General features: G+C 44.0%; 1 protein-coding gene across 2 annotated transcripts in view; it reads right to left on the reverse strand.

The window, feature by feature from the left end:
- Positions 1–16604, reverse strand: part of LOC310773791 (gamma-aminobutyric acid receptor subunit beta-3-like) — a gene marked incomplete at both ends in the record, with an annotated part of 125488 nt that overhangs the window by 48266 nt on the left and 60618 nt on the right. For both annotated transcript variants that reach the window (XM_083633743.1, XM_083633744.1), the window contains 3 exons: positions 3711–3848; positions 5349–5431; positions 12426–12646. In XM_083633743.1, coding sequence (XP_083489869.1) covers positions 3711–3848; positions 5349–5431; positions 12426–12646 — 442 coding nt within the window. The remainder of the gene's footprint in view (positions 1–3710; positions 3849–5348; positions 5432–12425; positions 12647–16604) is intronic.

The following is a 16604-nucleotide window of genomic DNA, read 5'->3' on the forward strand; positions in this document are numbered from 1 at the left end:
AAAGGAGAACATAATGATATTAAGACTGAATAATGATATCACAACAGTCTCATGCTAAACACTCTCCTGTTGGACTCCACATGTGTATCAATATTCTTTCTAGTCATTAGTTGATAGTATTTCTTTGTTCCCTCTGGTGTATTCAGAGCAGAGAGAGAGTATGATGATTCAACAGGGATGAGAGTGAGAAAAGGAGCAAATATTGATGGTTAAGACTGAATAATGACAACACTACAGTGTTATCCTAATATAATTTAAAATGCGATATTATCCTCTAAATCAGCTTCAAACAGCCCCAATTTTTCGGCCGCCGCCCTTCGGACACCGGCATCAGTGGGGCCCATGCTATGTCCTGTCATGGGGCCCAAAATCCCTGCCGGCGCCCCTGCAAGCACGCACGCACGCACGCACGCACGCACACACGCGCGCGCACACACACACACACACACACACACACACACACACACACACACACACAGGCACTCACGCACACACACACACACACACACACACACACACGCACACAGTGGAAAATGAGGGCAAAAGCTCCGGAGCTCAAACCGAAGCACGAAGCACTCGTGGGAAGAGCGAGAGGGAGAAGATTATACTGTAGATTGTCTGCAGAAAATCTGTTAAGAATAACCAAAGAGTAAAGAAGGGAAAGATGGACACCGTCCGCGGCCTGTCGGAGGCGTTCCTTAGAGAGCACTGCTGTCAGAAATAATGGAAAACAGTAAATGTCACACAGCTTTTGTTTACCCTCTGTGGCTCAGGAAATCAATAGAGTGGGACAGAGAAGCTGCTTCCCAATGTGTCTCCGTTGGCCAGATTATCCAGTATGGCGGCTGGTTAGGGAGCATCAATAACTACTGTGTGTGTGTGTGTGAATGTTGACATAAAAATCGGCTTCAATAGGTCCTGAATGTACAACACAATAACAGCAGTCGAAGCTCACAGAATATGTCTTCGCTGATCGAGAATATACTTGAATGGTGTCATTTATTTAGATGTAACAAGGGGTTGGTGGAGTCTCATTCCAAATGTTTCCATGCCACTATAGACGCACTACATGATGTACTGCATCAATGTGTGGCCCTGTCTTCTGCCCTCGAAGATGCACTCCTCCTCTCAAGGGAGTGGCCATTACGCACCTATAAATAACGCTTGATTGACGTGTTTCACAACAGGATTTAATGACGGCAATCACGACATGGGGTTTACAAGTCGTGCACACATTGCTCTTGTCTTTTTACTGAGCATTGCTGTTTCATCTTTGATCAATAAACATTCATTAGGGATCATTCTGGTGTGCTGCAGCCGGCACAAGATTGTTACACCTCTTACTAACATACAGGGAGCGAGCTCTGGCTTATGGAGCGCAAAGAATTGTCCAGATATGGTACGAGCGATGTCCAATAGTGGGAAGCGGCACGACCCTCACGTCCAAAAATGCCCCTATGTTGACAGTGGAGTTGTGCGCGAACCTTTGCAGAACTAGAGCCAAGGCGAGCGATTTTTCAATGAAGCAACACATCGCTCAGCCTGTTCGCTGACACACGGAGCAGGTTAGGACATCTCCATTTGGAAAAAGTGAAACTATGTGATGTTCGCTCGCCCACTCGTCCGTATCGCGTCCAGTTAGGAATCGGTGTTAGGCTGCGAGTGTGCGTGCAGCAGGGGTCTGCGTGAAAAACATACAGCGGTTGTATGGCGAAGAAGATTCAGGGCGATCCTACTTTGGAGGGATGCAACCCGATGTCCTGCTGCAGCTGGCCAATCACGTAGACGCACGCACGCACGCACGCACGCACACACACACACACACACACACACACACACACACACACACACACACACACACACACACACACACACACACACACACACACACACACACACACACACACACACACACAGCACGCAGCGGGCAGTCAGAGTTGGTCTGTCTGAGCCCTTAAAGGAACACTCGGCCCATTTTCAACCAGCTTTGTATCATTAGAACATCAGTAGTATATCAGAAAACTGTAAACGGTTTTGAAGTCTGTTAATTTGACAGTTATTGAGTGTTAAAGTGTGGACCAGTGACATCACTGGTCCACACTAACTCAAATTAATAACTCATTAACTCAAATCAACTCTCAATAACTGTCAAACTAGATGAATGATGAATAGTTTGACAGTTATTGAGAGTTGATTTGAGTTAATGAGTTATTAATTTGAGTTAGTGTGGACCAGTGATGTCACTGGTCCACACTTTAACACTCAATAACTGTCAAATTAAATGACAGACTTCAAAACAGTTTACAGTTTTCTGATATACTACTGATGTTCTAATGATACAAAGCTGGTTGAAAATGGGCAGAGTGTTCCTTTAAGGTAGATGTATATGCAGGAATCCTGAAGTTAAATTCAATACATTTTAAGAGCTTTTTAAGAGCTTAAATATATTTTAAAACCTCAACGCTACTTTTGTCGCATCAGCGATAGAGGTGTAAATCACAAGTTTCATCACAATCCAATATAACGTAGATTATTTGGACAATAATACAATATTTGCTGATATCACAAAGTCTGCCACGATATGATTTTTTAATACTTTTTGACGGCCTTAATTTTAGAGTAGAGCGCTCGACATTAAAGTGTCTCTCGGCAGAAATAAAAGTCGCACGCCGTTTTTAATTTATACTTCAGTGACAGGTTTCAGTCGTCTCCAGCGAGCCCCGCCCCTCCCGCCCCCTCCTCCCAGCAACAGCGTCCATCCCCGCGGCTTCACTGACTCAGAGGAGGAACGGTTGTTAACTGCTCTGAGTTCAAATCACTGTAAAAACATCTTGCCTGAGTCCTCAAGGCAAAACATAACCACAGCCCCTTGTATCTGTATCCCCGCATCGGCTTTGAGAGACAACGGCTCCTCCAGACCTCCACTCTGCCCACACCAGCCCTCTGTTTCCCCCGGTGGAGGGAGCTGCTCGCCCTGGCAAGCTGGCCCTCAGACACCGCTACACTGATGGAACTCTCTCTCTAGCCAATCACAGTGTGCGACAAAAAAATGACGTGTCCGCGACATAACAACCATCTTTAATTGGATTGAAAATAAAAACAATCACTCTGAAAGTTATTGTCTAAGCTTTTGATATGCGGACGGACAGTATGTGACATGTGACAGCTGAACATAGTCATACATTGATTTTGAGGCTATGAGGGCATCTTTCAAGAATATATGTAAAATGCACTGTCAAATAAATTGCAGATTAAATATTTGTTGTGTTAGTACGTTAGTATGTAGTACTATGTAGGGCAAGAGAAGACGCCAGAGAACCTAACCATACATTCCCATTTCACCTACATTCATAGACTACTCCCAGGGTAAAGAACCACAGAACCATGGAGACATTTTGCTCTGTAAATTACGGCAAGTCCGCCATGTTTTGGTAAGCCATGTCGAGTCATTCAATCGTTATCACAACAACTGCTGTTTTTTTGAAGGATACTTCAAAGGTAGTGGGTTTCCACACTTCCACCCAATTAGAGGCACTGACAAACACAATCAACTTTGAGGATTTGAGATCAACAGCTCTGAGTTGGATGTGTTTGCGCTGGGAATTGATTATGTCATTACCTTGAAGACAGGCCATGCCTTGACTTGGAACAATATGACGGAAATGGTAAAGGACAATCAGTTTACACGAAAACATGAAACATTTGTTTACCTGTGGAAAAGACGACGTTTCTGGAAACCAACTTGTAATCGACGATGGAGAACTGAGGCAGCTCGATACGCGTCACCCCCGTTACCGCCGTCTCTCCTCCCTTCCAGTAGAACTCAATGTCATCTGTGGTGTAGCCATCTGTAGCGCGCACGCACACACACACACACACACACACACACACCAAGGTGTAACCATCTGTCTAACCACCATCGGAGACCAAGATGCAGTGTTGCTAGGCTATGCTGTCATTTGGGAAGAAAAAAAGCAACAACATGTTTTGAATTTGTTTCCTAAAGCAAAGTCAGCTAATGGGTTCATTTGAGTTCAGTCAAATGTCAAAACAGTTTAAGTAGGTGACTTGTCTCCTTAGCTTACCTTAGTTCCCCCTTCAGCTTTTTTAGTCTCGTTTCCCTTATGCATTATTGAAGTAATAATTCAAACTATTTATTAAATCATTGAAATGATCTGGAATTTGCTCGAGACTTAATAAGGAATACATAGTGTTTTTGTTTTGCCATTTCTCTTATGCAATTATCTCCTCGCTCCTCACGTGAACCGCACGTTGTTCTGGTTCGCTTTAAATTGATTAAAAGTACCAATTACTTTGAAATCGGAACAGCACTCTGCTTTGAAGACGGGGAGATGTTGTTGGTCTCTAGTTAGGGAAAATTTTATTCCCCTGGGGTATTTCCCCCATGGAAATCGTGAGAGTGGAGGCAATGTCAGACTGAACAAGGAAATGGAGTATAACGAGATGACAATTCAGTCTGATATCAGGCTAGGGTGGCAGGGGAATTTCCTAAATGCAGGGTGGCAGGAAGACTCATTCATCATCAAGACTACAGCTGTACGGCATCACGTTAATTACTCCGCCCCGTTACGCAACTGTGAAGAGATGATGAACGAGACGCCAGAGAAACGGCACAAGTGTTAAATGCCCCTCATATGATACTGATATAATTATATATATATATATACAGGTATATACATACATACATACATACATACATACATACATACATACATACATACATACATTAATGCAAGAACATGGGTACCCTAAATTACGTTTAGTTCACCCACAACCTGTTTTACGTGTGTGTGTGTGGGGGGTGGGGGGGTGGAGGAGTCTGGGGGGGACAAAAAAGTTTTAGCTGTGACCCGATCCACCGTCATCTGACACAGGTGTCGCTCATGTCACTTCACGTGACACTTCAGAGGGAAGGACGTCTCATTTCTCTAAATCCATATTTCCTTGTTTCCTCTCTCCTCACGTCGTTTCCTTGGTGGGAGGGACTAAGACACAAGGAAATTGCAAACGATGCATTTAAGATAAAATGGGATGTGCCCTATGTTGTCATCACTTTAGTGATCACAACAATCGCCCATAAATGCGGTGTATTCCTTACAGGTTTGCTGATGATTTCTGCCACTCATTGTATTGTCATCTATGGCAAATTCCACCCTTCTGGCACTCTTAAGCAGATTTAAAACAAATGTTGACGGACTTATGAAGAAAAAGAAAAATGACTCAGGCTTGGTACTGCGCTGCTCAAACGTGTTGATTTTTATTAGATTTTTTTCCCCAAGCCCTGGCAGTGTGAATCTTGGCCCTGGAGGCATCAGGCATCTACTCACAGCTCTCGATCTCCAGAGTACAGTTCTGTTCGTCCAGGGGATACCTCCTCAGATCCATCATGCAGGCCGCTGTCGTCGTGATCCTGACGAAACAACACACAGGCCGAGGAAGAGAGGGAGGGAGAGAGACAACACAGGCCGAGGAAGAGAGGGAGGGAGAGAGAAAACACAGGCCGAGGAAGAGAGGGAGGGAGAGAGACAACACAGGCCGAGGAAGAGAGGGAGGGAGAGAGACAACACAGGCCGAGGAAGAGAGGGAGGGAGAGAGACAACACAGGCCGAGGAAGAGAGGGAGGGAGAGAGAAAACACAGGCCGAGGAAGAGAGGGAGGGAGAGAGACAACACAGGCCGAGGAAGAGAGGGAGGGAGAGAGACAACACAGGCCGAGGAAGAGAGGGAGGGAGAGAGACAACACAGGCCGAGGAAGAGAGGGAGGGAGAGAGACAACACAGGCCGAGGAAGAGGGAGGGAGAGAGACAACACAGGCCGAGGAAGAGAGGGAGGGAGAGAGACGACACAGGCCGAGGAAGAGAGGGAGGGAGAGAGACGACACAGGCCGAGGAAGAGAGGGAGGGAGAGAGACAACACAGGCCGAGGAAGAGAGGGAGGGAGAGAGACAACACAGGCCGAGGAAGAGAGGGAGGGAGAGAGACAACACAGGCCGAGGAAGAGAGGGAGGGAGAGAGACAACACAGGCCGAGGAAGAGAGGGAGGGAGAGAGACAACACAGGCAGAGGAAGAGAGGGAGGGAGAGAGACAACACAGGCCGAGGAAGAGAGGGAGGGAGAGAGACAACACAGGCCGAGGAAGAGAGGGAGGGAGAGAGACAATAGATTTTAGTAGGCCTGCACAATATATCGTTTCAGCATTGTCATTGCAATGTATGCACGCACAATAGTCACACATCGCAGGACGTGCAATGTCAAGTAATGAGGCAAATTAAGTCAAATACGTCATGCTATAACTTTTTTGCTGTTGATACTTAGCACTTAGCACACTATAGCCTCCTGCCAATCACTCTGGCTGCAGCTGAAAACACCTGCTACTACATTAGCTTACCCACTACCTTCTGAAGGGGCAAGGCTTGATGAGCTATTCAAGTCATTTGGTGAAAATTCCTGTATTTTTTCATATCGCAATATCACAGAAACCAAATATATTGCTATGTCAGTTTTTTCCAATATCTTAGATTTTAGATATCCAATTGAGGTGGACTGTGCGATTAAATGAGTTATTTTGCTTTTACTTGAAAAGGAAGGGATGAAGGAAGGAGTGAAAAATGGATGGAATAATTATGGAAGGATAATTTTTCTGGCGCCTTTGGACTGTAATACAACAATAGGTAAGCAGGTGAGTCTAGCTATACAGTACTTAACAGGGAAGCTTCTGGGAGTGTGGAATGCAATTAGATCAGCAACGCATTAAGGTGATACCACTTGACCTCCTCTTATTTTCTTTAGGAGGAGCTAAATTCACATTTGTCTTCACTCCAAGTTCCTTGGTTGGTTTCAGATTACTGGAGGCCAGACACCGTAATCCAAAACGACTCTCGCTCCACTTCTAAGGTAAAATGCAGACTGTGAAATACTATAAACAATTATACTCCAGATCACCAACAGAGAAGAAGTCCTCACTCTTGTACTGTAGTTTTCTGCTGCAACCCCCCCCCCCAATAAAAATCATAATAAAAGCATTGCAGACAATTTGCCACAGTTTGTCGTCATTTTTGGGATTTACGAGCGCAAAAGGTTGATAATCAGTCAGTTAAAATAAGAAGCAGGCAGGGTGAGATGTCAATTCAAAATGATTCAGGCTGGGTCTGCCCTGATTAAAAGCCTGCCTCTCTTACAGCTTGGCATTAAGCCAGTGGATTTCTTCATGCAGTTAAGACTCAGTTCAGACTATGGAGACGCATTAGATGAAAACATTATACTAAAACATTATAATACCATGACATTAGGCCTGCAAGATTTGGACATATTGTGATTATTTTTTACACATATTGCATGTCATGTTTGTAATCTACATTACCTTTTGAAGTGGTTTGAAATGCTTCTAATAATGCATAATAATGGTAGATTGCTTCTTTGGACTTCCCACAGATGACCTACATCCTTATATTGGATCATGTCTACCAGATGATTCTCCCTCCCACTATTTTTCATTGTGTGTGCATCATCAAAATCATTTTAAAGTGCACATATTTCAGTCTCATATAAATAATGTATTAGTTGATATTGTGATAGGAATATGAATTGAGCATATTTGTCAGCCCCACCTTGCATTGATGTAACAAACATCGCTGTCATACCGTAGATCTCCCTCTACTATTCTTTTGATCTCTCTATTGCATTAAGAGGTCTAGTAGCCCACAGCAACTCCACTTGGATAAACAAGCACGCATGCATCACTTTGTGTTAGGTGTGCACTGTGCAGACATACACACAAACACTGAAACACACACCTACAAACGCACACACACCTACACACCTACATACGCACCAGCATGTAAGTACAGTACAGTATGCAAGCGCACACACCCTTTTTGCTTTGCACTTTAATAATTCAAAACATGCATCCATATTCATAGGTCACACTAACTCTTCTGAACCTTTCTGACTCAAAGATCAATGGAAATTCAAAACAAGGGCTTTGTCTTTGTGGGAAGAAATATCAAACAACAGAGGCTGCCAGCCACACCACACAGTGCATTAATTCACCCTCTGGGCTGCATGCACTTACTGTACTTTCACTGCTGATCTCACATGTTAAAAATAACCACAAGCACTGTGGAGTCCAGTTTATGTCACAGGGAGAAAATGTTACAGAATCTCTAACCAACTGTGAAAATCTGGGTTGGGAAATTGAATGAGTAACATCTGGAAACTGGGAACCAGTGTAGTAGAGAGTAACATCTGGAAACTGGGAACCAGTGTAGTATAGAATATCATCTGGAAACTGGGAACCAGTGCAGTAGAGAGTAACATCTGGAAACTGGGAACCTGTCTAGTATAGAGTAACATCTGGAAACTGGGAACCAGTGTAGTATAGAGTAACATGTGGAAACTGGAAACCAGTGTAGTATAGAGTAACATCTGGGAACCAGTGTAGTATAGAGTAACATGTGGAAACTGGGAACCAGTGGAGTATAGTCAAATCTGGAAACTGCGAACCAGTGTAGTATAGAGTAACATCTGGAAACTGGGAACCAGTGTAGTATAGAGTAACTTCTGGAAACCGGGAACCAGTGTAGTATAGAGTAACATCTGGAAACTGGGAACCAGTGTAGTATAGAGTAATATCTGGAAACTGGGAACCAGTGTAGTATAGAGTAACATCTGGAAACTGGGAACCAGTGTAGTATAGAGTAACATCTGGAACTGGGAACAAGTGTAGTATAGAGTAACATGTGGAAACTGGGAACCAGTGTAGTATAGAGGAACATCTGGAAACTGGAAACCAGTGTAGTATAGAGTAACATCTGGAAACTGGGAACCAGTGTAGTATAGAGGAACATCTGGAAACTGGAAACCAGTGTAGTATAGAGTAACATCTGGAAACTGGGAACAAGTGTAGTATCGAGTAACATGTGGAAACTGGGAACCAGTGTAGTATAGAGTAACATGTGGAAACTGGAAACCAGTGTAGTATAGAGTAACATGTGGAAACTGGGAACCAGTGTAGTATAGAGGAACATCTGGAAACTGGAAACCAGTGTAGTATAGAGTAACATCTGGAAACTGGAAAACAGTGTAGTATAGAGTAACATGTGGAAACTGGGAACCAGTGTAGTATAGAGGAACATCTGGAAACTGGAAACCAGTGTAGTATAGAGTAACATCTGGAAACTGGGAACCAGTGTAGTATAGAGTAACATCTGGAAACTGGGAACCAGTGTAGTATAGAGGAACATCTGGACACTGGGAACCAGTGTAGTATAGAGTAACATCTGGAAACTGGGAACCAGTGTAGTATAGAGGAACATCTGGAAACTGGGAACCAGTGTAGTATAGAGGAACATCTGGAAACTGGGAACCAGTGTAGTATAGAGTAACATCTGGAAACTGGGAACAAGTGTAGTATAGAGTAACATGTGGAAACTGGGAACCAGTGTAGTATAGAGGAACATCTGGAAACTGTAAACCAGTGTAGTATAGAGTAACATGTGGAAACTGGAAAACAGTGTAGTATAGAGGAACATCTGGAAACTGGAAACCAGTGTAGTATAGAGTAACATGTGGAAACTGGAAAACAGTGTAGTATAGAGGAACATCTGGAAACTGGAAACCAGTGTAGTATAGAGTAACATCTGGAAACTGTAAACCAGTGTAGTATAGAGTAACATCTGGAAACTGGAAAACAGTGTAGTATAGAGGAACATCTGGAAACTGTAAACCAGTGTAGTATAGAGTAACATCTGGAAACTGGAAAACAGTGTAGTATAGAGGAACATCTGGAAACTGTAAACCAGTGTAGTATAGAGTAACATCTGGAAACTGGAAAACAGTGTAGTATAGAGGAACATCTGGAAACTGTAAACCAGTGTAGTATAGAGTAACATCTGGAAACTGGAAAACAGTGTAGTATAGAGGAACATCTGGAAACTGTAAACCAGTGTAGTATAGAGGAACATCTGGAAACTGTAAACCAGTGTAGTATAGAGTAATATCTGGAAACTGAACCAGTGTAGTATAGAGTAATATCTGGAAACTGAACCAGTGTAGTATAGAGTAACATCTGGAAACTGGAAAACAGTGTAGTATAGAGGAACATCTGGAAACTGGAAACCAGTGTAGTATAGAGTAACATCTGGAAACTGGGAGGTACGGGGGTGCAGTGGTAAGCACTATCTCCTCACAGCTCGAAGGTTGTGGGTTCGATTCCCACCTAGGATGAGGTGAACGCTGAAGGAATGCGTGCCCGTCCGCATGTCCTCGAGTGCCCACCGCCCGGGTGGGGTCGGCAAAAGGGCCTTTCTGTGTGGAGTTTGCATGTTCTCCCCGTGCCTCCCGGGGGTTTCCTTCATATAGGAACCCCCTTCACAAAAACATGCAATATCCTGGTTGCTAATGTGGTTCCTCCTCTGGTCGTTAAGGGCGCCTGTTCAGAGGGAGGGGAACTGGTTGGAATAGCGTGAACCTCCCACGTGCTATGTCCTACCGGTGAAGCTTCCTCTGTCAGGTGAAAAGAAGCGGCTGGCTGACTGCCCATGTCTCGGAGGAAGCATGGAGCCAGTCTCGGCTCTCCCTAGATCGGCAGAGGATGGAGTAGCAACCAGGATTGAGAAATCAAGTGAGCACTAATGGGGGATAAAATGGGATAAAAAAAAATCGGGGAAAAAAAACAAAAAACAAAAAAACATCTGGAAACTGGGAACCAGTAGGGCTGGGTATTGGCAAGGACGGGTCGCGATACGATTGTATCACGATAGATTGTGATACAATACATATTGCAAAATATTGCAATACTGTACACAATTTACTCAAAATAAAAAAATAGAGCTAAAAATACAACGCACTGTGTACCACCCAGGTAGTGTAATAATATGTACATCACTTTATATTGATAACTTAGTGGACAAATTTAGTTAAACTACTGAGTGTTGAGTGTGTTACTGAATGCACTGAAATAAAAAGTATTCTTATTGTGTCACTGACAAGATGGCTGGGCAAAAAAATCAATATGGGAAATATTGATACAGTATCGATACAGTATCACAGAAAAAAGTATTGCGATATATTTCCGTATCGATTTTTATTGCACAGTGTACAGTGTAGTATATTATTGACCCTGTGATTCACTTGCTGGGAGCATTGCTCATTTGCAATGCCTTTAGTCCAGGTGGGCGTTTCTGCGAGATGTAATGTAATTCCCTCCAGGCGTTCCTGAGATATCGCGTTGATGAGAATGCGACGGACATAAGGTCACAGACTAGTGACCTTCAACTTTGACCTATGACCACCAAAATCTAATCGGTTTATTATTGAGTCCAAGTGGATGTTTGTGCTCAATTTGACGAAATTCCCTCATGGCGTTCCAGAGGTATCGCGTTAACAAGCATGGAACGGACGGAGGTGAGGTCACAGTGACCTTGAGCTTTGACCTTTGACCACCAAAATCTAATCAGTTCATCCTTGAGTCCAGGTGGACGTTTGAGCCAAATGGGAAGAAATTCCCTCAAGGCGTTCCTGAGATATTGTGTTAACGAGCATGTGACAGACGGACCTCCCGAAAACATAACTGCCTCCAGGCACAGCTGCCCTGCCGCCGGCGGAGGAATAAAAACAGTAAAAACAACAATAGGATCGGGGTAGAAGTGATTTATAAGAGGATGCTGGTAATAAGCCATATAACTTTCAATGTCTAGCCTAGGACCTTTGTCACCCCTCTCCCATCTATCGAGTCTCTCTTCACTGTAAACTATCCAATAAAGCAGAGATGCCTTAAAGAATAATGTTTAGAAAGAATTGTGTACTAATTGCTGGGTTGTAGCTATCAAGGTGAGTCTAGCAGCCAGACACAGTGCAGGAAGTCAGAACAACAATAATGGTGGAAAGCAGTGAGAAAAGTACAACAGAGCTAAATGTGCAGCAGATAAGAGCAGTTCAAAACACAGTGAACATCGACATTGCTTTGATGAGAGAAGATGAGAGACAAGGCTGTTGGGGTGTGAACTTTCCCAAATGATGCATGGGGAAGAAGGTGGGAGTTGCAATACACTTTGCTGCCTCAGGGCAAAACATTCCATACTGTAGCTTAGGGATGCACGATGATATCGGCACGCCATCATTATCAGCCGATAAATGAATCAGCATCGACCCAAGGTGAGATTTCTGCAGATATGACAGGCCGAAAAAATTACGCTTAAGTCACTAACCCTAACCCAGGGACAGCATCATCCAAGCCTGTTTAAGTAGGACTAGTGGACCCCTGGGAGTTAGACCCCCCTCCCCCCCCACCCATTCTGGGACACAGTGGTCTCCAAAACCTCCAGGACACACTCAAATTCATCATAAATCACTGATGATATATCACTTATGTATAGAATTGGTGATGTCAGCGCGGGGCAGAACTCACCTGAGGCCGTACAGAACCGTCCCGTCCGGATGCAGCCGGATCATGCGGTTCTTGACGGTGACCCCATGGACAAAGGACTTCTTGTCGTTGAGGAAGTAGGTGTCGGGGACCCACAGCTGGTCGGCCACCCTGTTGTCCAGGGTCAGGTTGAGGGGGATCCCCACGTAGGCTAGACGCTTGTCCCTCCAGTACTGCTGGAAGTACATGGTCAACGTGTAATCCTGTGGACACAAAAGAGAGAGAGAGAAACTGAGAAAAGGTCATACTGGGCGTCCGGGTATTGTAGCGGTAGATTCCCTGCCTACCAACATGAGGGTCGCAGGTTCACGCCCCCCTGTTACAGGCACGATTGGCTGTGTCTGCGGGTGGGAAGCCAGATTGAGGGTATGTGTCCTGGTCGCTGCACTAGCGCCTCCTCTGGTCGGCCGGGGCGCCTGTTTGGGGCGGAAGGGAACTGGTGGGAATAGCGTGATTCTCCCACGTGCTACGTCCTGCTGGTGAAGCTCCCCTCTGTCAGGTGAAAAGAAGCGGCTGGCAACTGCGCATGTGTTGGAGCAGCAGGGGGAAATTGGCCAAGAACAATTGGGGAGAAAAATCATCATCAAATGGGGAAATCAGGGGGGGGGGGATTTTTAAGCAGTGCAGCCGCTTTGATACATGTCGTGACATCGACATGTGTCCCTGTCTGTCTGTTTGCAGCATGAGATGTTTGTAGCATCAGACTGGGGGGCGGAGCTAGGGAAGAGGGGCTGTAGCTAGGGATAGGAAGGTGGTAGAGTTTGGATTTGAGGGGTGGGTAAGGGGGGTAGCTAAGGGGCTGTGGCTGGTGCTATGGAAATGAGGTGTCCGTTTGCAGCATGAGAGTAGAGTAGTACATCAATCAGGAGTAGCCTATAGAGACACTGCATGAAATAGGCCACGCCCATCACGGGGGAAAAGCTCCGTTCATTTCCACACACCAGCGTAATTTTCCTTGAATTAAACATAGTTAAAAGCTGTTGTGTGGTGGGCTGCGCAGACAACAAATGTAAAAAATCGCCAGTTAAAGTTTTTTTGTACTCCTGACCAAAACAAGGAAGCCATTGAGAATTGGCGAGAAGATCTAGCTGTCAAGAAGTAAGTTGGAGTGTTCATCTTCCGTATATACGATCTTTTTGTGCAACACGCAACCATGCACGTGACATAGGAGAACGCCAGGATTGGAGGGGGGGTTTCCGTTTTCCCCCGTCTTGGGCGTGGCTTCTGAATGATGACACGTTATGCAGTGTCTCTATTCATATGGAGACGGGGTCAGGAGAGAAGGGGCCGACCTGCACAACCTGCTTACTTCAACACCTCGGGGTGATTAAAAAAAAAGAAGTTAAGTAGACTCTTAATAAATTGATGGGGTAGGACATGGAAAATGCAGCAATTATATTCTCATGGTCAGATAGATAGATAGATAGATACAGTAGATAGATAGATAGATAGATAGATAGATAGATAGATAGATAGATAGATAGATAGATAGATAGATAGATAGATCGATAGATAGATAGATATACAGACAGACAGACAGACAGACAGACAGACAGACAGACAGACAGTTCACATGCTGCAGCCACATTTTTAGAAGGGATACAGGAGTAACCCATACGGAGATGTGGGCCAACGTATAGCAGTGTGTGTACAGCAGCCACCCTCTTGATCTTAATGGGACATTTGATTCAAAATACATTTGCAACGTTTTCCTCAATGGTTAGTCTGACTGTTTTCATTGTGTTTCGTGTTGCTTGCTTCTTCTTTTTTTAACATAATACTTCATGAAAGGTATGTAAAAATGACTTTTGAAAGCATTTGTGTGAACATGTAAACTTTGTGATAGCCCCTGGACCATTTTGGCACATAACAAAGTGTTTACAGTACGTATTTGCAAAAACTATTTGATGGATTTGATGGATGTCCTGCAAAAAAAGAAAAGAAAATAGCATTGGTGTGCTAAAATGTAGGAATGGGGTTTAGTTTAGAATAGGACAACTAGGTAGTGCTTAGTAGTATTTGAACAGAGGAGAACAGGAAGTGGAGATAGCCTTCCCCTCCATCCCTCCTTCCACACCACATAATCCACTTACCCAAGCTAGCAGTCTCTCTGCTCTCCTTCCTTTCTCCCGTCTGTGTATCTCTCTCTGTCTCTCTCTCTCTCTCTCTCTGTCTGTCCCTCTCTCTCCTCCCTCTCCCGCTCTCTCTCTCTCTCTCCTCTCTCTCTCTCTCGGGGCCATGCCATGATCTCCCCCTCTCCCTACTGTGCTGTTGAAATCAAACCAGCCCTGTACCAAGCTGGCACTGGCAACGGCACAGATGACTGTTGGCGCTGCAGTTTTCACACGTAGGTTCACACCAAACTGAAATGAAGGGAGGATTCAAACGGGCATCGCAATGAGCGCCGTTTCCCAAAATCCCGATGTGTGTCAACGGCACTTACGTAAGCGAAGTGGTTATTTTGTCACTTTCCACGCCTCCCTGGCCTTCACACGCCTCGCTCCCTTCCTACTGTGATAGTAAGCGCTTAGGAAATGCTTGAGGTGTTATCTTTTCATCACGAGAAATAAAATTTGAAAAATTCTGACACTTGACAGATTTAGGAGAGGCAGAGGATCTTCATTTATTCTTGAATTGATTCCTCAAAACACGCCTGATCCAGTGCTGCACCTTATTTATTCCTTTATTTTTAATACTTATAGGCTACTTATATTAATACTTCAGACTCAATGGCTATTTTCCCCAGGTCCGGTTGGCACACAGGGATTTGAGCAGGAAGGGCCTTAGATAGCACAGGATACAGATTGGCAGCACAGCATGGCGAGGAAAGGTCATTGGCTTGGTGCCATGAATATACAGTATGGTGGAACTTAGAGCCGTGGCCTGTCCAGAAACCTGCCGCCCCCAAACACTAGCACAACACAGGGTATGGGGGTCCAATAGTGCTGCCATTATTTGGGAAGGAAGTAACTGATATATCTAGTAATAATAATAATTATATAATAATAATAATTATTATTAACTTTTGTGGTATTAACAACATAATTCATCACTATGTCACCTATAGACTAGTATTCCCAACCACACAATGATTCTGTTCTGTGATTTGGTTATTATTAATTGTTCTTTCTTCCCAGGAAATGGGAAAATCATTAAAGCGATCATAAGTTGCTGTCGTGTCAGAATTCTAATTTTTAGCGCTGATCTCATTTCAGAAGAGAACAGTTGCCAGGTTGCACTGTAGCCTCCACACTTACAGTCTGTTCATTCACCTTGCAGACAAGGTCAAAGGATAAAGGAAAACACCACCAAGGTTTTGGGCGGTTGGTCGACTTAAGTGACACAGGCACCAAAATCATCCACGTGTCCTGAGTAGATCATTGGCTCCAGCACTCCATATTAACACCTCACCACCATGCACTAACATTATATACTGTATTAACACTTCCCCACCATGCACTAATATTACATATTAACACCTCACCACCATGCACTAACATTACATATTAACACCTCACCACCATGCACTAACATTATATACTGTATTAACACTTCCCCACCATGCACTAACATTACATATTAATACCTCACCACCATACACTAACATTACATATTAACACTTCACCACCATGCACTAACATTACATATTAACACTTCACCACCATGCACTAACATTACATATTAACACTTCACCACCATGCACTAACATTACATATTAACACCTCACCACCATACACTGACATTACATATTAACACTTCACCACCATGCACTAACATTACATATTAACACTTCACCACCATGCACTAACATTACATATTAACACTTCACCACCATGCACTAACATTACATATTAACACTTCACCACCATGCACTAACATTACATACTGTATTAACACTTCACCACCATACACTAACATTACATATTAACACCTCACCACCATGCACTAACATTACATACTGTATTAACACTTCCCCACCATGCACTAACATTACATATTAACACCTCACCACCATGCACTAACATTATATACTGTATTAACACTTCACCACCATGCACTAACATTACATATTAACACCTCACCACCATGCACTAACATTACATATTAACACTTCACCACCATGCACTAATATTACATATTAACACTTCACCACCATGCACT

Source organism: Poromitra crassiceps, assembly GCF_964638095.1.
Source record: "Poromitra crassiceps genome assembly, chromosome: 3".
NCBI classification, from domain to species: domain Eukaryota; kingdom Metazoa; phylum Chordata; class Actinopteri; order Beryciformes; family Melamphaidae; genus Poromitra; species Poromitra crassiceps.